At 48.8% G+C, this 27,446-nt stretch overlaps 1 protein-coding gene across 1 annotated transcript in view; it reads right to left on the bottom strand.

Moving 5' to 3' along the window:
* FASN1 (Fatty acid synthase 1) overlaps positions 1-27,446 on the bottom strand; it is a 57,407-nt gene that overhangs the window by 20,119 nt on the left and 9,842 nt on the right. Inside the window, exons 2-10 of the mRNA XM_070523678.1 lie at positions 7,924-8,062; positions 6,450-6,776; positions 5,565-5,765; positions 4,889-5,011; positions 4,295-4,528; positions 2,983-3,284; positions 1,966-2,352; positions 1,053-1,242; positions 164-393 (exon numbers count right to left, since the gene is read on the bottom strand). Coding sequence (XP_070379779.1) covers positions 164-393; positions 1,053-1,242; positions 1,966-2,352; positions 2,983-3,284; positions 4,295-4,528; positions 4,889-5,011; positions 5,565-5,765; positions 6,450-6,776; positions 7,924-8,056 — 2,127 coding nt within the window. The 5' untranslated portion in view covers positions 8,057-8,062. The remainder of the gene's footprint in view (positions 1-163; positions 394-1,052; positions 1,243-1,965; positions 2,353-2,982; positions 3,285-4,294; positions 4,529-4,888; positions 5,012-5,564; positions 5,766-6,449; positions 6,777-7,923; positions 8,063-27,446) is intronic.

Below are 27,446 nucleotides of genomic sequence, written 5' to 3'. Positions count from 1 at the left end.
TTCGGGCAGCGCGCCGGGCCGGTGCCGAAGCCAGTGCCCTTGGCTATGTTCATTGCGCCTCGCACACAGAACCCAAAGCACGTGCGATCAAATCTCCACGGCTAATCGCTTGTAAACAGGCTAACACAAGAGTGGCACAATTGGAGTCATGCCGACGCCGTACCTTTTCGAGGGCCTGCCGGAGTGCGGGTCCGATGCTCTGCATGTGGGGGCTGTGGAAGGCCACCTCCAGGCTGTTCACCTCGCGGGCGAACACGTTCTCGGCCTTGAGCTCGGCAACCATCTTGGCCACGGCCTCGGCCGGTCCGGACACGGTCACCGAGTCCTCGGCGTTGTGGCACGCAGGGATGACGCCGTCGCGGCAGCGCTTCTTTGCTTCCTCCCACGTCAGGCCTGACAGAGAAGACAAGCACGTGCGATGCGGATAGATGAAGATCCGTGAGGACAAGCGCATCTACAAGACTCGTATCTACTGAAAGCACTAAACGTAGCATGTTGCACACAAGGACGAACGAAGAAGAAGCTGGACGCAGCTTCTGCCAATTCGCGACAGTATGCATGTCGAAGCTCCTGAACATCGCAATTCCAAGCCATCATTCTTTCTAAACCGCATCATCTATGCTTGTGACCATCTGTATAACACACCACTGGTCCTCATAAACCATACCGCCTCTGCTTGTAACCAACCATGCTTGTACTAGGCCATATCCATCTTTATAAACCGTACCATCTAAGCTTGTGACCGACATTATTCTTCACTATCCATGTTAATAAGCTGTATCGTTACTTTCTGTATGGAGTGGAAATCGCATTTCCAGTGTAATTTACAAAAACCTCCGCATCGGTAGAAAGCTTCAACAATGCCCACAAGCTTTGAACAATCGATTCTCTGTTAGAATGACCACAGAAAGAGCTGCATGGCAGCACATTGGCCACCTTGTGCCATCGCATACACATCCACGTCACCACATTATCGCAGTCGGAGTGTAGCAAGCGTAAGGACAGCATGTACTAATGAAAGGTTTCAGCAACATTTAGAATAGAACACTTACCGACAGCAGCCATGGCCCCCTTGGGCAGGTTTCCCAGCTCGACACAGCGGCCTCGCCAGTAAGCACACAGAACGGTCTGCTCAGCGGTGAAGCCTCCGTCAGCGTAGGCGCACCCGATTTCTCCCACCGAGTGACCCACGATGCCATCAGGATGCACACCCACGGCGCGAAGCATGTCAACAAGCGCCACCTACAAACGATAGAGGGCAGCACAAGCAAGCAATGTAGCTAAATGCAAGACTTGTAGCAAGGTGCAGGAAGCTGAGTTATACACAAATTAACGCACAGTTGAACCTCAGTACAACAAACTCAAATATAATGAAATCTTGATATAGTGAAGTATTTAACTTGTAACTTCTTGTCCACGGACACTACGGATTTAGGACCTCAATGTTAATGAAATGTGTTTGTACATGATTTCAACATAACGTAATTTCACTGCCGCCGCAAAGGAATACGGAGACGAATGGAAAATTCCACAAACGCACCTGGTCAAATGTTTGAAACACAAGCGCCTGCTTACAAACGCACCTTTCAAATTGGACACCGCACAATCGAGAGCCGATGCAGAGACTCTCAAGTAGAAATAGGAGGTGAATTACTGTATTAACACAAAAGGCGTAACCAGCACAAGCAGCAATACACATCTCTATGGCATTTGCCAAAGGTATGTATGCAACTTTTTATAATCGTTTCCTGCATCTGAATGGCCACCCAAATGAACAGCAGCGTACATCTGAAGGGCCCTTTATAGAAGCCTTGCGTCACCAGATTGCAAGTTTTACCAGAGCAACGGAACACAACATAATCGCACCGCGCCGTGTTACGACTACAGATAGACCCGACATAGCGCTCATCGCAGCAGGGCAGGGCCCAGACAGGAACGAAACTCAAGTCTCAACAAGGGGCACACCTGAATGGCTGCGATGGAGACGAACGGCGACACCATGGTCTGGTTGTCGGCATTGTCGCTGGTCACCAGGTCGATAAGGTCGATGCCAAACTGCTTGAGCAGCTCGTGAGACTTGCGGATGGAGTTGGCGAACACGTCAAACTGCATCATCTGGCGGGCCATGCCGTTCCACTGGCAGCCCATGCCGGTGAACACGAACCACAGGGGCCGCTTCTCGAACGGAGCCTGTTCGGACACTTTGATGGCGTCCTTGCCCGAGCCGTCGACGGGGAGCACGGCGAAACCTCGGTATGGGAATTGGTTCACGCTGGGCTGGCCAACCTTGTTCAGGAGGGCGTACGCTGAGTCTGGGTATGGACCCTCACCTTCAACCCGGTCCAGAGTGCTCTGCGGAAGGGGGGATCAATAATTAAGGCATCCGAAAAACTGCAAGTACGGCATCCTAACCGTGCTAACAAAACTTACTGTGCACCCAGAAGAATGTTACAATAGTACATAACAGCTAGCAGATGATGTCTATCACAATGGCACTATGATGTTTATCAAGATGTCAGTAGAACGTTTCCATAGCGAAGTCGTGTATTATACAGAAATACATTCACTATGTTCACATTTTTTATACTAAGGTTCATTCTTTCAAGTGCAGAGGCCACAATGCCAATGCGATGCTTACAGTGATTGTTCTACAGACACTCATTACTGCAACAAATGTGCTTGCCACAAATGGCACATAAATTACCAAGTCACAGCAACACTGCAGATGTCTTTCAGAATGGCAGTGCTGTACCCATTGCAGCAGATTTCTGTTCAGTCCGTCGCAATTTCTCGTCGGCTACGGTGCCAACCACGAAAACAGCTAGGCAGGAAACCTTGCGAAAGATTACGAACCACTGAGAACGTGTGTTTTCTACAAGAATGTTTGCATGCACAAACACCTATCTTGCAAGATAACAGACTAGTTGAAACATTTCCACAGAGCACAAGTACGGGGCAAAAAACATCTAAGGCGTAGCTCACCGCCAGCGAGTCCTTGTTCCTCCCAGCCATGAGGACCAACCTGGGCAGCTCTGGCTTCTCGCGTGGCAGGCTGTCCACGTGCGGCGCCGGGTTCGCCTCCAGAATGGTGTGCACGTTGGCGCCGCCAAAGCCAAACGAATTGATGCCCACCAGGCCACCAGGGAACGGGGATGGCTTGTTCACCACCTCGATGGTGCCGTCGTTTAGAGATGGGATGTTGGGGTTGGCCTCCTTGAAGTGCAGGTTGGCCGCGATGGTGCCCGTCTCCATGGCTAGAATGACCTTGGCCATTGAGCAGACGCCTGGTGGCAAGAACAGGTGAGAACATGGACGAATGCCGGTCAGGCTTCAAACGGGTTTAACCTTGTGTAATGTGCCAAGCACTACGGACGACCACAAGACACACCAGACAAGATCAACGGAGCGCCTTTGTCTGGTGTGTACTTCTGCAGTTGCCAGTGCAGTCCATAGAAATAAAGAATTATCGGATTTAAAGATGTAGCAAGTCAAATGCCTGGCAGCAGGTGACAATCATATGCTTGATAACAAATATTGGATATACGGAAAGTATCTGTCGGATGCGACTTCATCAAACGAGGTTCAACTGTAGTACTCGGTGCACAACAAGATGAAAGAACACAAACTAGACCAATTTCTCGCTGCTCGACAAGGCACTCAATAAGGTCAAGAAAGACTCAATAAGCAGAGAAGGCTCACTCTAATATGTACTTATATAGCAAAAGGAAAACAGAATTCAAGTTGAATGTTAAGAAACCAGGTGATGTGGTTCTTAAGCTACACACTACAGTGTGCTTATATCCAGAACTTCAAGCATTAATATTGCTTGGTCATGTGACCAAGCGATGTTAATGAAAGTTGCTTCAGGCAAACTTACCTGCTACAGGTGTAACACATATGCATACATACATGCCACACCCTCCAGACGATTGTGTGAAAACAACATGGCAAAAAGGAAGAATATTTCTAAAGGATTCCTTTCAACGAGCAGTTTCCGCGACATAACATTTCACGAAAGTCTCGCTCCTCCCCTTATCTATTGGATACTACAGCCATGACAAGCATTCAGCCATAGTTTAGGAATCGGGCAGATGAACGCTTTCTCATCACAGCTAGTCTGGCAAGTAATGCAATCCTGCCGATCTCTGGGAAACAAACAGAAGAATTATTCCGCTGACCTTGCCAGGCCACCAACAAATGGCTGAACAGCTAAATGCTGGACCTATTTGGGAAAAGCAGAGACGCTCGGCCCACGGGATGATCAATCTGTGGTGTGCATCCAACTTCTACTCACCAGATGCGCCCTCGGAGTGCCCCATGTTGCTCTTGACGGAGCCAATCTTGAGCGGTTTCTCGCGGCCGGGCCCACAGAAGACATTGCTGATGGCACCCATCTCCTGCGGGTCGCCAACCTTGGTGCCCGTGCCATGGGCCTCGACGTAGCCCACTTTGTGTGGGTCGACTTTGGCTTCGCTGTACACCTCGCGCAGAAGCTGTTCCTGAACCTTGCCCGATGGGAACGTGATTCCTGGAATGCAGAGCAAGCAAAGGTGGTGTTAGTACCTGTCTTCAGCATGAGGCTGGGGTGAAACGCTGCGGAGCTTTAGCATGTCCATAAATGCATTACAGTTAACGGAACACCGGAGTTCCGCGACATACACGTGTGAAACGGCACTGAAGTGTCACACTTGAACGAAGTGTCGCTAGATGGCTACACCAGCGACGCTGCTCCCGTCGGCGGCTTTGGCACTTCAGCATTCTGTAAACTTTAAATCTGTTCACGGACATGCTAAAGCTTTACAACGTCACGTGCATTTCATACGGATACACGCTTCATAATCTCAAGCTCTATGTGAAAAGATGAGACCCAACTTCCTCTGATGCCTACCTTCTGTCTTGTAGCCGTCTGCATTGGCCTTGACGTGGATCAGCTTGGCGTAGACGCGGCGGGCCTCGGAAGCCCGTTGAAGGAAGAAGACGCCAACGGTTTCACTTCGGACGTATCCCTTTCCTGCATGTTGGTACAGCGACTTAGTCTTGGAACATCTGTCCATCACCACAGAATAGAAAAAGTGCGACAGTGCCAGCATCTTTGATCGTACGACATTTCCTAAATCTACACACATGGAGTGCTGATCATTGCTTGCTGGTTGATTTACCTGCTACGTTGTGTATGAAAATTCTTCAACCAATGACCAGAGTCAATGAATTTCAGCGGTTGGCTGAACACCATTGCATACTGCTCACCCGCACATTTTTGGAAATGCTGTTCCTAACAACTTCGCTTTTTCTGCGAGACCGAAACATTGCAATGAGAACATGCATTTATTTTGCTCTGAACTCACAGTGTGACTGGAGCGTTACTCTTACGCTAAGACTAATTCAATATGGTTTCAATAATAAATCCACATGATTTAAGCAGTGGCATCACTTTGACCAGCATCATTATTATGCTGGCCTGCTGACAACTAGATTTATCTGGCGATAATCTGACAACTGCAGACCTTCTGTAACAGTTCATATCTATGATCATTAGCACATATATGCAATAAACAAACACTCACCATCCGAGTCGAATGCCTTGCACTTGCCATCCGGGGAGAGCATGCCCAGGCGAAAGAAGTTGAGGGATGTGGTGGGCTTGAGCGTGAGCGTGCTGCCACCCACAATGGCCGCCTCACACTGTCCAGAACGAAGCGCCAGCATGGCCTGGTTCAGGGCCGTCATCGTCGACGAGCACGCCGTGTCGACTGTGAAGCTCGGGCCTGTCGGGAATGCGGCGAGAACTATGCTTAAAGGAAGCCCAATCTAAAACCTTCTCGGCATTGAAACTGTGTTGTTAGGCATCGCTTAAGTGGACTGAGCATGAGACTTTTCATACTACAAAACTGAAAATACATATGGCCAACAGCTATTATATGCACTACTACGGTATAAAGACAAGGACAGACATAAGAATGTTTTATGTCTCTGTCTTTTAAGCTTTATTTGGGATCTCAATATGACAGACCAACTAGCCAAAATGCATTTAACTAGTCTTAGGTAACTAGGCCAGGTTTTCATTCATGTCGAAACCCTATAGTAAACACTTGCTGGTTCTCATTCTCACCAAATTAGCATAGCTAATACACGCGAATTCCCACTAATTCACGTATGGCGCTAATTAGTGAACCATCGCCGACTCCGAGATGGGCTCCCGCTGTCACCCCCCCCCCCTTTCACGTGATTAGTCATATGACGCGGAAGAAGCTTCGAACAAGGTGAGGCGATCGAGCCACCGCAAGCACGAAATATACACGCACAGGTGTCCAAGATGTCGCGGCCAGCGTGGGCTCCCGCTGTCACCCCCCCCCCCACACACACACACACACACTTCACGTGATTAGTCATATGACGCGCAAGAAGCTTCGAACAAGACGACGCGATCGAAACAGGATCGGCGTGCTCACCGTGTAAGTCGAGCGAGTAGGAGATGCGGTTGGAGAACATGGCCCGGCAGCATCCGACCAGAGCGTACCCGTCGATCTTGTCCGTGTCCACGTTGAACGCTTCGTCCGTCTCGGACTCGGAGGAGCCGATGAAGACGCCCACGTTGCGGCCGCGCAGCGTCGCCGGGTCGTAGCCGGCGTCGACGATCGCCTCGTACGAGGTCTCCAGGAAGAGCCGCAGCTGCGGGTCCATCACGTGCGCCTGCTTCGGGTGCACGCCGAAGAACTGCGCGTCGAACTGCGACAGGTCGCGGATCTTGCCCGATCGCTCGGGGAGGCCCAGAAGACCTGCGATGCCGGGAGGAGCGCGTTCTTTTAATATTTTTTTTAGACATCGCTACGTGGATGTACAGTGCGCTACGTGGGTGTACGGTGCGCTACGTGGATGTACAGTGCGCTACGTGGATGTACGGTACGCTACGTCGATGCACAGTGCGCTACGTGGATGTACGGCACGCTACGTCGATGCGCAGTACGCTACGTAGATGTACAGTGCGCTACGTGGATGTACAGTGCGCTACGTGGTTCTACAGTGCGCTACGTGGTTCTACAGTGCGCTACGTGGTTCTACAGTGCGCTACGTGGATGTAGCGGGCATAACGCGATTCAATAGGGCGATGATTGGGGGCAACAAAGTTGCTGTTCATCTCTCTTTACTCGTGTTGTGTATGCGTTCAACACGAATGCAGGGACTGATATGGGAGAATATATATAATAACAACAATTAAGTCCTATGACATCACCTCACGCTCTTTATTAGGATGTCAGGTAAGTGCTCGAAGGGCTAATCAACTACTTTAACTACTCAGAAGCAGCACGCAACTGGTACCTGCAATCGGCAACAGTGAAGCTCATTTTATTTCGGCTGATAATTTCAAGTAGCTTAACCAATGCGATTAGCTGGTCCCATGTTAACAATCCACTGGTGTCAGTGGAAAGTTGAATTCTCAGCCCGTGGTTTAAATATATTTATTATTAACTAGGCGCATAAGCTTACTCATTCCGATTAAATACCTGCCGGTGAAATATGTAGGAAACCGAGTCCTTAACTGGAGATCCAGTTGGTTTACACTAAAAAATGTTACGCCATTTGGAGCTTATCTTGCCACTGCGGTCACACGCTGATAAGCGCGCATACCGTTCGCAATCTGAATGTACGAAAACGCAGGATTAAAGAAAGTGCCCACAAGATGGCGAATACTGTTTAGAGACAAGATGAACCCCAAAGGGTGTAATTTTTTTTTCTTGCAGTGCAGCTAACATGAAGCGATGTAAACTTGTCCCGGTTAAAAATTAAATTCACCATTTCGCTAGTGGGACACCTACGGCTATAGCCGGACACCTAATGATAGCAGCTGAAAGCTTACTGGCATCGTACAACTTCGGGCGGGAATGCAGTATGGATACACGACTAAGTGTTATTTGGTATACGTACCTCGAGGCCACCTCGTCTCATCCTCTGTGACTAAATCGACACCGGCGTAGAGCTTCTCCTTGAACTCGGCAAGGTGGTCTGCTTGGGGGAAGTAGGCTGAGAAGCCAGTAATCACAACATCCTCGTCTGTCATGGTTATCTGCGATAGGAGAGGAAATGCAACAGAAAATCGAATTAGTCAATGCCAAGAGAACGGGGTGGGGGAAAACGCACTGGTCAACCTTCGGCCTTGGCAGCGCAAAAGTTGATAAGCAGAGTTTCCGCAAGCAGACAAACTTCCCTAGTCTGCGACCAGCGAGACACTTCGCGTCGTCTGCTAAGAAGGCAGAGCAGACGACAGTGATACGAAGAGGCAGACGTTGCAACCGCTCGAGGAAGAAGAAAAAAAAGCTTCAGCAACTGGAGATGGTAAGGGTAATAATGAAAGTGAACTGTGGGCACTTTCGTGTTCATGCAGAAGGGGGAAAAAAACGAAATTACGACCGGACTCGGCGTCGTAGCGGCAATGGAGCGAACGCACGCAATGCATATCTACACGACACGCAGCTACGCAGGATCGAAGCGCTTCTTTCGCGTGGACTGCGTAGCAGACGACATTACCATGTATACCGGTCAAAAGGCCTGTACGTGTGCGCAGGCAATTAACCAATGCTGCGCAAGACTTGTGTTTGTTTGCGAAGAAGAACATTTGCGCAGCCACTGTGAGTTGCAGAGATTGAAGAACCTGAGGGGAAAGGGGCCCGGGAAGGATCGAAACCATGGGAGGACAATTGTCCGAGTCAGGCGCGACCGCTCATATCGGCAGACCCGGTGAGATTATATATATATATATATATATATATATATATATATATATATATATATATATATATATATATATATATATATATATATATATATATATATATATATATATATATATATATATTTTTGTAAACCCTGACGAAGATCGGTCCACCGATCGAAACTGTCGAAATTAAATACTTGTTCTGTTTACCTTGTAGCACCACTCAAGTTCTTTACGTTTGAAAGGTAGCCTGAAGAAACCGTCTTTGCCTACTACATATATATATATATATATATATATATATATATATATATATATATATATATGCCTGCTGGGGACACGTGTGGGTTACCTCCTCTCCTGAACTGGTGAACGCCATGTGAGGCTTCTGGGTGCTGTGAATTCGGAAATGGGCCGCTTGCCAGAATGAGGCCGCGAACTTCTGCGAGGCCACACATATCGTGCACTGACACGGTACGAGAACAGGCTCACCAATTAAAAGTCACCACATTACACTCGCTTCCGGGATCGGCCAACTTTACTCGGTTCGCGAAAACTGGGGGGGGAACAGCCTACAGGGAAACCTTCGCTTAAAAGAAAGAAACAAACAAACACAAAAGCGGAACGTCGCGACCAATAAGAGGGACACAGCGTCGCCGCAGCAAGATATGACAACAGAAACACGACGCTCAAAACAAACACTTCGAAAGCTGTCACGGGCGTGACGACAGACTGCAAGGGGGAGGGGGGGTCAACGCGGCCGCAAGCGTTGAGCTACAGCCGACATCACAGGGGTGACACCTGCGCATTACGCCAACCAAACACGCCATCATCCCGGCGTCGCATTGATTCGTTAATCCTTTTTCATACGTTTTATTACAGCTAGCTTCACCGTGCACCATATGTGTTGGCCCCACCCCCTCGCCATTCCCATGCGTACAGGGCATTGTTGCATGTAACCTGTCCACGCAGCCACGCTACAACCTTCCCTGCATCTTTCTTTCGCCCATCGTCAACCTACTGGGACGGCCTGCCCCGTCACATAGCCGAAATAACCTGTTCATCGACATTTGCTGTTAAGCTTAATACCAATATTGTTGATTGAACTCATGTGGCCACTAACTAGAATAAACAAATATGTAAACCCCACCCCTTATGTGATACCTCCAGCGAGGGGTCTTTAAGGAAACAAAAGTGAAAGTGAATAAGTGAAGTTGCAGCAATCGATTAACCCTCCCTGCGTTTATACTTCGCCGCGCCAACTGCAAGGCTGACCACAGCCGGAGTGGCAGCGCTTAACTTTAACTTAACTTAACGTGGCAGCGCTTAACCGAGTGAAAACGGCCCACATACCAACGAAGCGCAACCACGCGCAGGCACCGACATTCCGTACAGCCCGCGCGCAGCGCTGACGTCAGCGAGCAGAAGTAGAAGTAAGGCTAAATTCGCGAGGGCAACTGAAACCAACAGCTTAACCTTCCATACGCCCGTACAGCGTCAGCGCGCTTCATACATATGTATGCAATCGCTGCAATCGAAGGTTTCGTTTGAAAAAAAAAAAAAGGGGGGGGGCCACGATATATTCGCACCGCAGCCCGTCCGGCCGCTCCGCGTACAGCGTAAACAACAACGCTACATCAGTGTCGGCCAGCTAAAGCAGGCGGTCCGCCGGCGAGCCATCATTAAGTCAACAACGTACAATAAGATCTCGCTGACGCAGACGACAGCAGCGTTATGACGCACTTTCCCTGCGCGCTCTCCACAGCGGCGGTGAGGAGGACGTGCGGTGGAAAGCTGTGTAATCTGACACGAAAATGGGGCATGGGGTTGGGGGGGGGGGGAGTGAAATGAAGAAAAAAAACTCGACCGATCGAGTCACGATAAACAGATTTACGCCCTTGAGGGCGGCGCTTTCCGTGTATGGCACCTACGCTCGCACCCTTAACGGTTGCCACTGCGCGAGTTACAGACCCATTTGCACCCTCACGGAGGACACCCTTAAGGGTGCACAAACCGGCTTGCAGTGATGTGCGTACCGATAGCGGTGTTTAAATGCGGCGACGCTGTATCTGAGCACACATGTTAATTAAATGCACGGTCGACGTGCAAAAAGATCGGCGATATCAGAGCGTGCGTACGCTTACTGTTTTCTCACGTTGGCGTTTGGAAATTGTCCGCACTGGCACGTAATGGCCGTCTGTCGTTGCTCCTGTTGTTGTTGTTGTTGTTGTTGTTGTTGTTGTTGTTGTTGTTGTTGTTGTTGTTGTTGTTGTTGTTGTCCTTAGTGGCCTGCTGCTGCCGTTGTGGCTCCGAAACGAGGCTCATACCCACGATGTGGGAATACAGACACGCGAGAGACAGTAATACCCTCAAAAAAGAAAAAAAGAGAGCACAATATGCTAGGAAGGATAGAAGGAGTTCTCTATAGTTGCCAACCCTTTACTGGGGAAGAGAAAAGGGAGTAGCGACGGGAAGAGGGAAGCATCTCGGACTACCTGTGCGAATAGATACAGACAAACAGACAGACAGGCAGACGGTATAGCGCGATTTCGTAGTACATAAAGGTCACGGTCGGCACTACTAGCTAGCAATGCAACCACCCGGAAGCATGAATGAATATAACATTCCATGCTTGACGACCCTTCAACACACCGCCGTAAGCGTGAAGATGCGTCGTGACAACAACAATGTAACGTTCCGACGGCTACGAAGGACGCCGCGCAGTGAAGGACCCCTGTGCAATTTCGAGCAAGCATTTCTTTCACGCACGCCTTAATCGAAGAACAACAAACAGTCGCAATTAAGTACTCGGTCACGCCAGGGCAAATAAAATCAACTTCTGACGTGAAACATACGCGCGACGAGCTTACGTCACGCTTAAAACGACGGGGTTCTGTCCCTCTCTCGGAGAAGGCGTACGCAGGCTTCTGGAGCCCAACGTGGGGGGGACCCGTCAAAACAGCCACATACCAATTCTAAGCGCCGTGCCACCGATAACCGCGAATATATATTTACGCACTGCGAAGCACTTCTGAGCGCTTTTTTTTAAATCGGTTAGCGAATAACAAGAACGAGCTAGGAGACAAAACAAAAAGAAAAAAAACTGTGCTTGCTACCTTCTGCTTCAAGTAGCAGACGTGCGCATGCAACTCTCCCGTGTTTTCCTAAAGTTGTCGTCTGCATGTCGAGTGGCGGCCCTGAACTTTCAGGCGTGGCCGTTGGAAATGCAAACATGTAATCGAGTCTCGCGTTGGAGCGCACGATCTGTTTTGCTTTTTTTTCCCCCTCCGTCAGCAAAACAAGAAACGCACGCTTCGAAGCACCGTTAAAGTGAGCATTTAGGTGACTGTCGATCGCCGTAACCACCTTTCTCGCCAGCTACCCCTTTCCCCATCTCACATATTCCTTACGCCGATTCTCCGCATCCTCGAAGAAAAACAAACGATGCGGTTATATTACAATATTACCATCCTACCGGCCCCTTGTTGCTCATTCTTAGCATCTTTCCTGCGAAGGCAAAACAAAATAATAAGTAAATAAAAAGCGATACACCCTTCGATAGAACAGTGTGCGTCAAACGGCGGCACCTTCCAAAGCTGATGACGCAACTAGGGACGGGGGGGGGGGGGGGGGCTTCTGCGCAATTTTGACGACGCCTTTGCCCTCCCTCTCTCTTGGACATTCCGGTCCGTCCATTCGCAACAACCGTGACAAGCCGCCCTCAGTCTGTCTCCCCCCCCCCCCCCCGATTTCGTACGCTCTAAATTCAGGAGTTCGACCTCTCAAACCTGCTTTTCTTTTTTTTTTTTGTACACGGCGCGAAAAGAAAAAAGGACAGAGAAAAAAGAAAGCAGAAAAGGAAATGCCACTCGTCTATACGCCCCGCGAGCCGACGATGACCTCCTTAAGCCCAAAACATCGAACGCGCCGTATCAAACCGCGCCTCACAACACCGAAAAAGAAAGAAGGAAAACCTGTTCCTCTCCAGAAGTCATATTGGTCCAACAGGCAGAGTCAACATCTCGAAGCGCGTGTAAAGCTAGGTTGCCCTCACATGTTGCCGGCATAGGCGGGAGCGACCAGAGGAGGTTCGAGCTAAACAGCGTCACTCGAACGTCATGGTTCAGGTTGTGACGTCATCGCGTGAGGTGGAACTTATCTGCCGATAATATGGAGGGAGGGGGCGAAGAAATAAAACAAAGCTTGTTTAACAAATTTGTACCGCAGCCGTCACGAACTAGAGACCAGGGTGGCATGGTTGATTTGCGGGTATAACCCCACCAGGCGTTGCCCAGCTCCATCTCTCTCTCTCTCTCTCTCTCTCTCTCTTCTGCTTACTTTTTTTGTGCCTACTGGTTTCGCTGGCCCAGAAGTATGATACGTTGTCCAGCCGACCGAACTAGCGAGAATTCAGAGAATGGCAAAATAGATAAAGAAAAGTGAATGCAAATTCGCGCGACTAAACAGCTTGTAGACCAAAAGAGGAGAAGGGGGGCAGAAAGACAATATTGCAGAAAAGATCTTGCTGTCGGGCCAGTTTGTCGGGCTCATGTATAGTTGACACGGTTTTTTTAAGCATCCTTCAACGAATATTCTTGAAGAAGGAATGATAAAGAAAGCACAGACGAGGAGGCGTCGTCTGTACTTTCTTCAAGAGATAGTTTTAGATTAAGGGCAGACCCAGACGTAAGGGGTTGCGCATGCGCACTAAGGTGGCCCCTAGTTCTTGCCTACGCAAGCCACTTGCGTCCCCTAGTCTAAAACTCTCAATCCCTCAAGATATCCCTTTCCAACGTACGTAGTCCCTCGCGCCTGAAAAAAAAAAAAAGAACCGCGTTGACAGAGACACATCGGTTCCCAGTAGCATACATACACTGGTTCACTTTTACTCGCACCTTTCTTCAACCAACAACACACGGTGTTTTCGGTATCTCGTTCCCCGCCACGGCTTACGCGCGACGTTGTTAAGCTCACATTAGCATTGTTGCGAGTTATTTCCTACTGCTCGCTTTGCTTGAATTTCGGTGTTGCAGTGTAACATCGTCACGTTTCTGTGTTCCACTCCTGCATGGGCCTCGCAGCCTGCTGTATGAATAAATAATGAATAAATAAGCTGCGCATAGAATGGCGCAGGGCAGAAGCGCTTCGCAACGAGTCGGCGTTATGCACACCTGCAAAGGCTGCCGCCAACTGGCGTCCACTGTTCGCCTCTCACATGCATATAGTTTCTCACCGTAACACGTAGAGGGTAATCTGGCTATGAGAGTTTCTTAAGGGGGCACCGTGCCGTCATGGGAATGACGGTATATGTGTCTGCGAGGCTCGTGTTGGCTGGTGTTGTAAGAGGCTTCGTCTAAAACGTGGATATGGCTGTGCAAATAACGTGTTCTCAAAGTAAAATCTTCATAAAATGTTTCCATTCACGCATATTACATCTTTACTCACCCACGATGCATGACCAAGCGAAGAAAAGCAAGAACAGACGACCAACTGCTTCAAAGCGAGCGCGAACCTTGTCGTCTGTCTTCCAACTTTAGCGGCCCGCTGATACTTTTTACGTAACATGTAGTCGTACACACAATAACAAGTTCTCATAGTTAAACAAAACATGTTTTCGCGTAATAATAAAGCTAAAACAGCTTTTCACGTGCTGTTCTAGTAGAAAATGAATCATTGTGACAGACGGAACGGTACTTGCCAAGCGCGTCTTCAAGGTGTCCTGTCTCTACGAGAACGATGCCAATCCGAATGCACAACATACCGGCATTCCCATGCATACCACAGCGCAGCAGCGCCAGATTTCCCTCTAGGTAATGTAGTGAGAAACTCTATGCTCACATGCGACGCGGAGACGAAGCTCTCGCGTTGGCAACCATGATGGGAGACCGTGAAAAAGAAAAAAAAATACGGCTCGTGCAACTTTCGCACGCTCACGGCGATTGCAGCGAGCTCCGCCGTCCCGTCGGTTCCCACAAAAACTCGCGGGTCCGAACGTTCGCACGACCTTGAGCGTGGACCGCGTTCTGTAATTCAGCCGCACGTGGTTTTAACAAGCGCCGCGCGTGGCGTGATCGTGTGTGGGTAAAAAAAAAGAAAAAAAAGACTCAATCACAGCTTTCGCCTCTCCTTGCCTTCGGACTACAAGGTCTGTCGAAGGAACCAAATGAAACTAATACATACAGGCATACATTGTACGTACGAAGCTCGACGGGTCCAGTAAGATACGCCATTGAAGAGACGGACGCACGTGCGAAAAGTCTCGTTTACTACATGTTTTTGGCTGGTTGGCCAGTCTTCGTCAGTGTGAACCAGATGACGAGGGCTGGTCCACCAACCCAAACGTTAGCAAGCAAGACTTTTCATACGTGTGTCCTTCCTTCCTTCCTATCTATCTATCTATCTATCTATCTATCTATCTATCTATCTATCTATCTATCTATCTATCTATCTATCTATCTATCTATCTATCTATCTATTTTTGTCTATTTTTGCTACCGTCATCCACATCTGCGGGCCACTACATACTCCGAAGCCGAATCGTGCATCGGCAAATCAACCCTTTCTCAAAAGGCCACACCGTACAAAACGAGTGATAGCTGTGACGTCGGCGTATTTGTGGATAAACGCATTCACAGTGCTAAACACGTGCAAACGTGCATCCCCAAATGCATACGCTGGAAGTGGGCAGAATCAATGAAGTCAATTGAGAGCTTTAGAGGGACGCAAGCGTTGAGGTCCGCTGTAGCGCTTGGCGCCACAGTACTACGCATGCGCAGACACCTTACGTGAGGTGCCTGCGCATGCGCAGTACCGTGGCCCCAAGTGCTACAGCGGGCGCCAAACGATTACGTCCCGCTAACCTAAAACTCTAAATGCGTCGGAGAAACGTCGCATCCTCGTTTCCTTCGGCCCCTATAGTGAGGTTGTCTCCATGCAGTCACTGGACGATGACGACCATGATGATGCGCAAAAGCTATGCGCAAAAGTATGCGCAAAAGCTGGGTGCAAAAGCTATGCGCAAAATCTATGCTATGCGCAAAAGCTGTGTGCAAAAGCTATCTGCAAAAGCTATGCTATGCGCAAAAGCTGTGTGCAAAAGCTATGCTATGCGCGAAAGCTGTGTGCAAAAGCTATGCTATCGCAAAAGCTGTGTGCAAAAGCTATCTGCAAAAGCTATGCTATGCGCAAAAGCTGTGTGCAAAAGCTATGCTATGCGCGAAAGCTGTGTGCAAAAGCTATGTTACGCGCAAAAGCTGCTTAAACGAGGCCACGGCGCAGTGGGCCGACGCCGTCAGAACTAACGAATCTTTCGAGCGCGCGTGCAGCTGCCCATCAGCCACGCGCACACATTCTCGTCCTTAACCACCGGTCACGTACTTACAGCGCGCACGCGCACCACGTCCCACGTGACAAGGTCTCCTTCTCCGTGTCACAATTAAGCGAAGAGGAAGAAGAAGAAGAAAAAAAGTCAGGTCACGCGAATACGCGCTAAACTTCGGTCCGATCGTCTTTCCGGCAAACCTCTCTGCTTGCCGCTGCAGGAAACTTCATGGGGCGGGCGGGGCGAGGGGGTGCATCCAGGCGACACAGCGCGGTGGACTCTCCTTGACTATGGACACTGCCGCCCAAGCGTACAGATACGCGAGTCGGGCAGGAAAGACGAAAGAAATTAAGTCGGAAAGGAAGGCCCGGCTCCTCTCCTCTCTCTCTTTTTTATCCCGCCTGTACGCCATAGCTCCTGCAACGAGAACTACCACCACCACCACATGCATATCGGCACTCTCCCGAGGGTACATTGCAGAGCCAAGGCTTTCTCTCGCGAGTTACACCCCCCCCCCCTGCACGGTCCCTCCCGTTCCCAGCTGCATAGGTGACGCGTACGAGCGGGCTTCCTTTGTTTCTTTTTTTCTTGCATGCACCTACCGCTGTCCAATTAGCAAGTGACAGGCAGCCGCGGATCGAGGAGTCTTCCGCAGGCTGTATATATAAGCGCTCCGTAATATGACGACAGTCCCGGCAAAAAGAAAAAAAAAAGGAACACCGACACCCAGATGATCCGCACGAGAACCCACGCCGTGTAACGGGGAGTCGTCTTTTATCCCCCCCCCTTTCCATAACGATATCGAAGGGGAAAAGGAAGGGGTCTCGTGGTTAACGTACTGTCAAGTGTTTCTGCTACCCCCCCTCCCCTACTTGTAATGCTCCGGTCTTTCCTCATTCCTCGAGGACTGCCAACGTCGCTGCCTCCAACGACGGAGACGCGATTCCGCCCTCATTGATGTGCTCGTTTGTGCTCGTCCCGGGACGTATTTTGCCTCGACGTTCGAATTTTGCAGTTCCAAAAGAAAGGCGGAAAGCAAAGATGCGAGAAATGGAGAAATAGCTTAAGCATGGAGCTTCGTACGGAGACGTACAGACGCCGAGGCGAGAGAAAGCGGACAGTTAAAAAAATAAGAAAAAATGGCAGCGCGCGCAACCGTTTGTGAAGTGCGAGCTACCTAATGATATCCCCCCCCCTCTTCACGTGGTTCGCTGTGCTTAAATACCCATCCCAATCGTTCATCGTGTTCCTCGGGAGCGGCCAGCGGTGATGACATTCGGCGATACGGCCCTGATGTGGTTTTCCTTCCGTGAAACGCAAACATTAGAGAAAAGGAAAAAAAGAAAAAGAAAAGCGGCATTGGTGGCGTATGGCAGCGCGGCTCTGTACGCTTCTGCGGCAGTCCGGATGAAAATAGTCATTTGGAAAGGGTCACTTAGGCATGTTGCCATAACAGTTTCCTATAGTGCCGCATAGGATGGAGCCGCTGCTTAGTAACAGGCGCAGAAAAGAAAGTAACAAGAAGTAAGATAGATTAAAGTCAGAGTTGTTATTTAATCTGCTTATTTTAGGGGGCACATCCTGCTAATAGCCACCGCTGTATACTTGGCGGAGAAACTTCAACATTCTTTTGTTTTTCCTTTTCTTTTTCTGTGTGTGTGTGTTTTCTGTCCATGGCTGAAACGCGGGGTGCCACGAAGAATGTATATCGTCGTTGTTTGTCTATCGTAATGTATATCGGTAGCCACAACAGTACAGTACGCGCCACCAATGATAACCTACAGAGTTTTATAGCCACATAGCCGCCATTTACCGGAGATCTGCCCATATGGGCCTTTTTCTTCTTTTTTTCGTATGTTAATGGAATACCGTTATACAACTACGTTCTTAAAATCATTCCCCTCTCTCTCTTTCTCTCCTTTTCCTTTTTACGCGATGCCCAATCGCTTACGCAGCACCGGACAGAAGAAGCCTAGGCACCTCGCGCGAATTTCCGGGGGTGACCAGTCTTGTTTCATTGACGCCTTAGCACACCACATGTAGTGATGCCTTAGCACACCACATGTAGTGATGCCTTAGCACACCACATGTAGTGATGCCTTAGCACACCACATGTAGTGATGCCTTAGCACACCACATGTAGTGATGCCTTAGCACACCACATGTAGTGATGCCTTAGCACACCACATGTAGTGATGCCTTAGCACACCACATGTAGTGATGCCTTAGCACACCACATGTAGTGATGCCTTAACACACCACATGTAGTGATGCCTTAACACACCACATGTAGTGATGCCTTAGCACACCACATGTAGTGATGCCTTAGCACACCACATGTAGTGATGCCTTAGCACACCACATGTAGTGATGCCTTAGCACACCACATGTAGTGATGCCTTAGCACACCACATGTAGTGATGCCTTAGCACACCACAGGTAGTGATGCCTTAGCACACCACAGGTAGTGATGCCTTAGCACACCACAGGTAGTGATGCCTTAGCACACCACAGGTAGTGATGCCTTAGCACACCACAGGTAGTGATGCCTTAGCACACCACATGTAGTGAAGCGCGAATGAAAAAAAGAAATCTTCCAGGCTTATCTTATCCGTTCATATATCTCGTGGCAACGCAGTACTGGACGCGAGGCGTTAATTAGGAAGCGAGCGCCAAGAGGATTAATTACGGGCCTCCCGTATACGCACCGGCTGAACGCGAGAACCCACGCGCTGGAAAAATCTGGCATCGATCCAGGGTGGACCCCGACTTCCTCCTCGATGCCGATCGAAGAAGAGCAAGATTTGTTGCATCGTGCGCAGTTGTTCGTGTCGTCGAATGACTTGCAGCGACGATAATTATCGTCGCGGCTGTCGAGACTGGACTTTTTTTTTCTTTTAATCCGATCAGCTGATATGGGCGCCCGGCGCCAGACTCGGGTCAGGCCTGGTTTGCTTCACTTCGGGCTGGCCCGTAATTTGGACGCTTCCGTCTATACCGCGTTCCGGTACGGGAAATGCAAATTTTTTCTTTCAGGTTTCCTCACCACTGCGCCGATAAAAATATTTGCACACCGACTCTTCGCTGTAGATGCGCTATTATCGCTTGCATACACATACCGGCTGTTTCTACGAACACACGGGGTAATACTTAGAAGCGGCAGTTTTCAAATAAAATGGCGGTTCCGTCCGTCAGTGGCGGCGACCTATTACACTATTACCGCTGCAACCGTACATACATCTGCGGCGCGCCGTCTGGTTGAACTCTCACGCCACGAGATGGCGCCAGCAGCGCGGCAGCTCGCGTCTGCGTCACAGGTGCCAGTGTGGGCGTTCCGCGAAAGGGTAATGGGTGCGCCGACGAGCTACAAATATTTGCGTTAATTTACGGAACAACGCGTTTACCTCGTCGTAGTCGATCGAAAACGCCTGCGGTCTTTACCTCTATGCCGCCCGCGTCAGAACAAGAAGAACAAAAAATAAGAAAATTACCGCCGCGGTTGTTTGCTTGCGGTCGAAAGAACGCGGAAAAAGAAAGAAATCGAGGCAGCCACTCCCTCCACCCTCAAGCACCCACCCAAACCCACCCACCCACCCAACGAATCAAAGCAGCTACCGGACAACATGCGCACGCTTGAATGCACTCAATGTATAGAACATGCCGCGCGTACTACTTCTTTATATTCTTTTTTTTTCTCTGTCATCATTTGCAAACCTGAGCACCGAGGTCACACTTCGCTACCCGGCAACACGGGAACACGCGCATTCTGGCCAAGAGTCAGAGCAGCATCCTGGGAGGACCCGGTTCTTTCGTGTGGCTTTGGGGAAAAAATACCGAAACGATTTTTTCTTTAAGGCTGTTGCACGTGTGTATTGTTCGTGTCCGAGTTGGTGAAAGCGAAGGCGCACCGTCGTAGTTTTTAGCAAAGGCTAAAACGCCTGGAACTCAGCGGTACGATTTCCGTATAAGGAGCAAAAAGAAAAAAAAGGAAAAGTACTTCTTGGAGCCAGCCTCGATGACGCTGCAAATTTCTCGCACACTCGTTGATGCAGAAACGCAAAAGAACGCTTCCAGACGAGCGAATCGAAATAAAAGAAAAGCCGCAGTGCGCGTTGGTGAGCCGTGACTTGCAACAAATTTTTCGCTCGTCACGAAAGGCGCCGACGCTGTTAACACCCTGGGATCCACATGATGGCGCTGCGTATACTGAGACTAAACGTTTCAACGTGTGTGTTAACAATATTTATTTAAGTAATATACTTACAATTCTGCAGAACACGACCTCGCAGGACAACGCGCATATCAACAGAAAGGTGATTTGAAGTTGCTAAATTTATCCGTATTATAACTACACTCTTAAGCAAACGTACAACCCTTCGGGGCTTATCTTGCCACGCAACGATAATCGTCATCTCCCTCGCTTGCGTTTCCTTCCTTGAAAACGCTGCGCTCGCTACTTTCCTGTCGAGAATGATCTGTCATGCTGATAACGCGCATGCCGTTCGTGACTTGGAAGTATACAGGGCTCACAGCGTTAAAGAAAGGAAATGCGGGCAAGACGGATGACGATTATCGTCGTGTGGCAAGATACGACCTCAAAGGGCGTAACTTTGCTTAAGAGTATACTGGCGCAAATTTTCGCGCGATTGTGTGTGTGTGTTTTGCTTTTGTCCCCCCCCCCCCATCTTGCAAACGCACGTCAAATCAGTAAGGCTAAGCGTGTGCGCGCATTGTTACTGCGATTCGTTGCACTCATTACGCAACATTTAGTTGGATACGACCAACTTGCGACGTCAAGGAGTCGTCCAAAAATCCAGAAGGACCAAGTTCGGGGGCATATATAATGCGCGCGTTTTTTGCCCACCGATTCCACTGCCCTCTGAAGCGGCACGCTTGCAGCTTCTATATACACTATACACCACTGCATATTTCCCTCGCGTCAATGTCGGTTGGAAACTCTGCGCACGATCGCACAAACGTTTCTTTTTTCTCTTTTTTCCAGTGGGGCAGAAGAGTTGAGAGCGAACAATTTCATTACGCGCGCAGTTTAATTGAGGAAGTGAGTTGAAAGGCGAACGTAGTTACATATTTTATCCTACGCGTGACGGCTAAAAAAAAAAGAAAGAAAATGGAGAAAGAAATAGCTTGCGCTTTCAATTGCGGTCGCTACAGCTGTAGCCCGCGCTACATGGTGACGAGGTGTCGAAGAGGTCCGTCGACGTCAGCTCGAGATAAAAATGCCACAATTTCTGTACAAAAAGAAAGAAAAGAGAAACGCCTGCGCGGCTGCATGCCATCTGCTCGAGTCCACAGTGCTACCGACGTCGCGAAATTCTGCCGATTATCCGAGAACATCTGGCACGTGATCTGCTGTACTACACCTGTGTCGTTTTAACATTGCTGAATACAGAGACTGAATGCACACAGGTCAAGGTCGACGCCGGAAGCCTCAAGAAAAGAAAACTTGAAGTTTTCACCTTTTGTCGGTTTTACTTCATTTCTTTCATTATTATTAATTTCGTTTATTTCACCGCTTTATGTGATCGACTGCGACGAAACGCGCCGATCTCTTGAACATACATATTCGAGCGCGTCCATTCTTCCCATCAGTCATAGTGATCATTCTGTACCCCCCCCCCCGGTATGTTAATCTCCTTCCAAGCGTGGACTATACGGTCAAGTGGGACTGAACACGGGACAGTCTACAAGAATTCCCCTTTCCTTTCTCTATCCTATTCTACTCAATTTCTATTCTGTTCTCTATTATGTTCCTACCTCAATCCTAGGCTGATCCCGGTTACTATGCGGGTGGAGCGTCGCGCGGACCGCCGACAGAGCGCAAAACAAGAATAGCTCCGTCATGGGATAGAATCGCTGCATTTTCTCGGGCCTGTATTTTTTTTTTCGAGCGTTTTTTTTTCTTTCCTTATTGCTTTTCTATCTATGTATCATACATACACCCATTAATCTATCCATTTATCCAACAGTATTGTATCTATCCGTCGTCTCGTATCTATACATCGCATCCTTTTATCTATCCATCTATATATCTCACAAAAATCCAAACGCGACATCGTGCACCGTCTACTTCGAGAAATTTACTTCTAGAAATCCTAACACGGAAGCGTAATGCGGTGCTTCCGCGTTAATAGCCGCGTAATAGTTTGCAAAAAAAGAAAAAGAAGAGAAAAACAAGGAAAAGAAACATGATAACGCAGGCTAAAGCTGCAGCGGTGACCAGACACGTTGCCTATGCGACTGCTGAGTAGTCTACGCAGCCAGTCTCCATGAACGGTCTATATCCAACGGAGACTTCCACGTATGTAGACCATTCACCAGACTGTGTGCACCTCGCCTCGTACGACCCCACGGCTAGGCACACGTACAGAGCTTTTCGCTATACAAGCTTCCTTGACTATACAGATCGGCCATATAGACCAGTCATGTCGTCCAGGCGAATGCTATAGACCATAACACGGCCGTACTGGAGCGAGTACATGCGCGGGCCAGCTCTATCACCACTATATGTGGTATTCTCGAACGCTCCGCAGTTTTTACATCGTTTAAGGTTTTATTTATTGGTAGAGGGGGTAGGGGGGTCTCCAACGTGCTTTATCGCCAGTAGCGCTGCAACGCTTCTGCACAGGATTTGCCAAAGCAGACGGTCCGTGAATATGCTAGGACTGAAACGACATACATATATATCCCAATCCATCGCCGCCCGTCTCCTGGCTCAACAACGTTTCTTTCTTTTTTTTCTTCTCTAACTCTTCGTTGTATGACAAACCGAGCTTGATATTCAGACACAACTCTCCCGTATTAACCACTTTGTGTGGGGAGGTGTCTTCGAATTATTAAAAAAATTAAGTCGCAGGAATTAAAGGGAACGTATACTCGCGCCTGTATAACTTGGTCGAGAAATGCTCGGGCCACGAGTCGACACATTCGACGTTCTCGCGTCTACGCGCATAGTGGCAGGCTCACGCCGCTATATATCCCGATGCAGGTTCCGACGGTCACCGCGCGTGGCGCCACATTCGCGTTTGTCTTTTTTTTTTTTCCCCCGACTGGGGCTGTATTATACGCGACTCCTGGAGTGCACATTCGCTCCCCCCACTTGCTTGCTTTCTTGTTTAATTGCTTGCCTTTCTTTCTTTCTTTCTTTCTTTCTTTCTTTCTTTCTTTCTTTTCCTTTCTTTCTTTCTGCGTGCTGCCGGGACTTTCCACATACCGGAGACACGCAGCGTATAACGGCTCGAATAGGACCCCTGCGGGGTGGCTGCAACGGGAGTTGGTATCGACGTGACCTTGAAACCGTGGAAAAATAAAACGCCGAGAAGACAGAAAAAAAAAAGAAGAAAGGAATGTTGATGCAAGACCGGGTTTCTCTGTCTATTCTATAAATCGCCCTCTTGCGAAGGGCCGGCGAAAGCTGCCCAATGGCTCTACGTTGGGCAGGCCTGAAGCCGGCAAACTTGCACGTTCGAGTGACGCTTAAAACTTCGACAAAAATAACGGAGAGGAAGAAAGGTGGGTAAAAGGGGTGGCTAGCGTGCTTCCTCCAGGTAGCTCGTTTCAAAGTGTGCCGCTGTACAAGCCTGCAGAAGAAGCAGGCAGACCGTGACGCGACTTTTAAAACAAAGTTTCGTCAGCGTTCGTTTGAGTGTTCGTAGTCTCTCGCTTTATACGTAACATTAACTTGTGTGCCGTAGAAGAATACCACGTACGAGCGAAGGAATTCGCTCCTTCTAAAAACCGTATTTCGTACAACCATTAGAGCGCTTCGAATTCGAAAGACGATCACTGTAAAGTGTTTCTTTTTCTTTTCTTTAAGGCCTCACATCTAGCCCGAAGCGTCAGTCCGCTGACCACGTCTGGCTTTCCATGGGTTTTTTATGGAGTTTCCAGTCTACCTTTATTTATATATTTTTTTCGAGGTATAGATACGGTGTCATTTGAAAAAAAATGAATAATACTGCTGGGCCGATAACCGTAGGCTTGTCTTCTATAACACGCATATCATTATCCGCGTCATTGGGTATGCGTTCTTTGTTGTTGTTGTTTCTTTTATGCGGCGGCTTCAGTGAAACGTGCGTGTTATTAGGACCAGTTACGGAGGACCGGCAACCCTCAAAGCATCGCGTTACACTCTATAAATGTTCACACCCTTAACTTCACGACTATATAAAAAAAATAGATTACTGCGCACGACTGCGTGTCCAAACTACACGCTCGATGGGAGAAGCTGTGCTTGAAAACTGCGCGTTAAATTTGACCACCTGGCTAGCGCCGAAACATCCGACACCGGTGTCCCACAGAGACCCGCTCATAAAGCTCATTTCTTGAAGTAGTAAAGGCAAGGCGAAGAAGACCAGGACTCAAGAACACAAACGACAAGACCGGCGCCGGCGCCTTGCCTTTACTACTTCAAGCATGAACCAACTAGCCCAAGCAAGAGTTTTACTTAAAGATAGTTTCATTGCACCATTTCGCGTCTGTCGCTGCCATCATGTTTGCTTACCGAAAAAAAAAATGTCACCAAGAAGTAAGATTTCATGATTGATTAGGTCTTACACCTAAAGGGTGTAATCCATGCGACAAAGCACCCTTTACGCACCCGTAAGGGTGGTGGTGGTGGTGATGTTGAAGCAGGCGGGGTTAGCCTGGCATACATAGCCGGCAATTGTTCCGCCTACCCGTAAGGGTGTTACGTCTACACTGTGTGTATTCCCAATTAGCTCGTTCTGCTGTTGCCATACATGACAAGCTCCCTAGGGTTCTGATAGGCCCTCCAGTATGTGTGTGTGTGTGTGAGGGGGGGGGGGGCATGTCTGATCACCTGATCACCTGATGATCACCTGATGTTGGATTCAATCTTTATTCGAAATGCGTCCCCCCGCGGCCGGGAATCGAAACCGCGACCTTGCTCTCAGCAGCGCAATGTCACACTAAAACCCACCGGCTTTTGTTCGTTCTTTTTTTTTCTCGTCGCCTGACGCGACACATAGCTTTAGCTACACTGCACGCAATTGACGAGATGGCGCACTCAGTACGAAATTAAGCCCGTTGACCCGTGGCGCCATCTTTCTTGTCTCAAAAAAAGAAAAGAAAAACGAGAAAAAGATACCCTTTTTCCCCGTGGTATTCTTTAAAATTTTCAATCGCGCAATGGCAAGACCAACTTACTACGGCCTTCGGGGCCACCCTCAAGATCAGACGTCAACCTTCACATTTCCCGCCACCCCAACCTGTACACGCGGTTAAGAAAGCGTCGAGAAAAGAAAAAGAAAGAAAGGAAGAACATATGACAGGAACGCGTTCCCCCCACCCCCCTTTCTTCTTGACATACACACACACACATCGCACAAGGATGGCGTCGCGGTACAGGATGATTTACCGCGGTGTCCTTTACTGGTTTGTACGCAAGACCGATGAGAACGCTAGCTTAAAGGACGGTCAACCGAAACCTTACTTACTCCGCCAACACACTGAATCGCGGGACAAGAAATACCGCGCGGTCCTTTCGCTTCAAGGACTCAGGCCTATACACGAACGTAGTAGAAGACGCCTCATCGAATTGCAACGAAAAACGACAGCCCGGTCTCTAATCACGCTGCAAAAAAAAAAATATATATCTCGTCGGGCAGTCCTACCTCCCCGGTGTACCCACCACCCGTGCGGTTTAAATTATCCGAAAAACTCCCCCCCCCCCCCCCGATCGCTTCTTCTAGGCTCGACGTTATAACTACTGTACGTATGTGCAGTTATGTAGTGTGTGCAGTTATGTAGTGTGTGCAGTTATGTAGTGTGTGCAGTTCGTATGTGCAGCAGCATTCGAACTGGAACACGTGGCGAAACTCAAAGGAGCTGTCAGGCAAATCGAAAGCGAGATATATTTACAGAAACGCAGAGAGGTCGGCCTGACCTATGATAGCTTGTTCTGGCCCGGTACTTTAATAACAGTTTGAAAGCAGATTTTTAGAGCAGTCCCTGAGGCACTGGCTGTGTGCAGAAGCACGTAAAACAGAACTTCAGTCGTGGCAACAAACTATGCCCGATGGCGAAAATGCGTCAAAGTCGCCGCATAGGAAAACTACGACGTGCATCACACTACGGGATACTTTCAAAGCTACGCTGCGCTGTGAATATCGTACCGATCGCCACATGTCCTTCTTTTCGGGTTTTATTAATACTGTTCATCAAATAAAGATTGTCTAGTGCTTTTCTTGAGGCTGTATAGCAACGCTAATAAATTAAACTGTCATAACCTTAAGGAAAACTGTTGCGCTACAGCTGTATACAATCATCGAATAACTGCATTCTTCCCTTTCGTGATATTTTTTTTTCTTTGATTGTGTTGTCATAGTCTTGCAAGCTATTCAAGGACAAGTGAATGTCTCCCCTCGTTTAACGCCTGCGGTTCCTTCGGCCGTAAATAAACAAAATTGCAGTTTGCGCAAGAGGTGCACTCATACATATACAGGTTGTCACAGCTACCAGGCACCAAGATTTAAACGCATGCAAATGCGACGCAGCTGGACAGAACCGAGGTAGTGTTGTCTGCCGTCGCTTTGGGGTTGCTCCGATTGTTTCTCGAATTCCGCCTAACTACATAATGAGCCTTGAGCAATTAATTTACATCTCAAATATTATGATTAGATGGAAGGTGTCAACGAGGGAAATTGCAGAGCAACACGAAAAGCTCCCCATGCAGCAAGTTGTGGGTTTTTTTTTTTTTTCCGAGCGCGAACTAAGCCCGCGACTGGCCGCTCGAGCACCTTTGCGAATATTCGCGAGGAGCTTGGAAAAAAAAAAAACTGCGCATGATGTGATACCGTGCGTGTTAGAGGTATCGATGCGTCATGTCATGCGTCCCCCTTTTTTTTTCTTTTCATTCTGGAGTGTACGGCTAGGAAAGCAGGCGTGCAGCTAGGAAAACACATGTAGCGTCCACCAAGTAATCTCTCTCTCTCTCTCTCGAATAGCAACGCCATGCACGTATACCGGTACTCGCTGCTTAAAAAAACCTGTCAAAGGCTACAGGCAACGGAAGGTCCCCAGATTTCGATACAAGCACCGGACGCCATCGTTAAGTCGTCCGCGGTTGATTCAGGGCATATATAAGCAGAAGAGCGGTGCTTTTTCTTTCTTTCTTTCTTTCTTTTTTTCGCGTAGTGAAGGAAAGTTGAAGACTTGGAAGATCGATCAACGAGATTCCTCTCCAGTGCTTGTGCACCGTATACTGCTCACGGACGGCCCACCATGTACGAATCTTTCCTGTATAGAAAAAAAAACGCATTAATTCGCAGTCGTGATAGGAATGTAAACCACGTCGACGTCCGAGTTTCCTACGGACGACTGCACGCAATTAAACATCATTGCCGCTCCGACTTGGAGCTGTTTCAAAGAGTAGCG

The sequence above is a fragment of the Dermacentor albipictus genome, chromosome 8 (genome assembly GCF_038994185.2).
Source record: "Dermacentor albipictus isolate Rhodes 1998 colony chromosome 8, USDA_Dalb.pri_finalv2, whole genome shotgun sequence".
Classification (NCBI taxonomy): domain Eukaryota; kingdom Metazoa; phylum Arthropoda; class Arachnida; order Ixodida; family Ixodidae; genus Dermacentor; species Dermacentor albipictus.
This window is presented reverse-complemented; position numbering and strand designations above follow the sequence as displayed.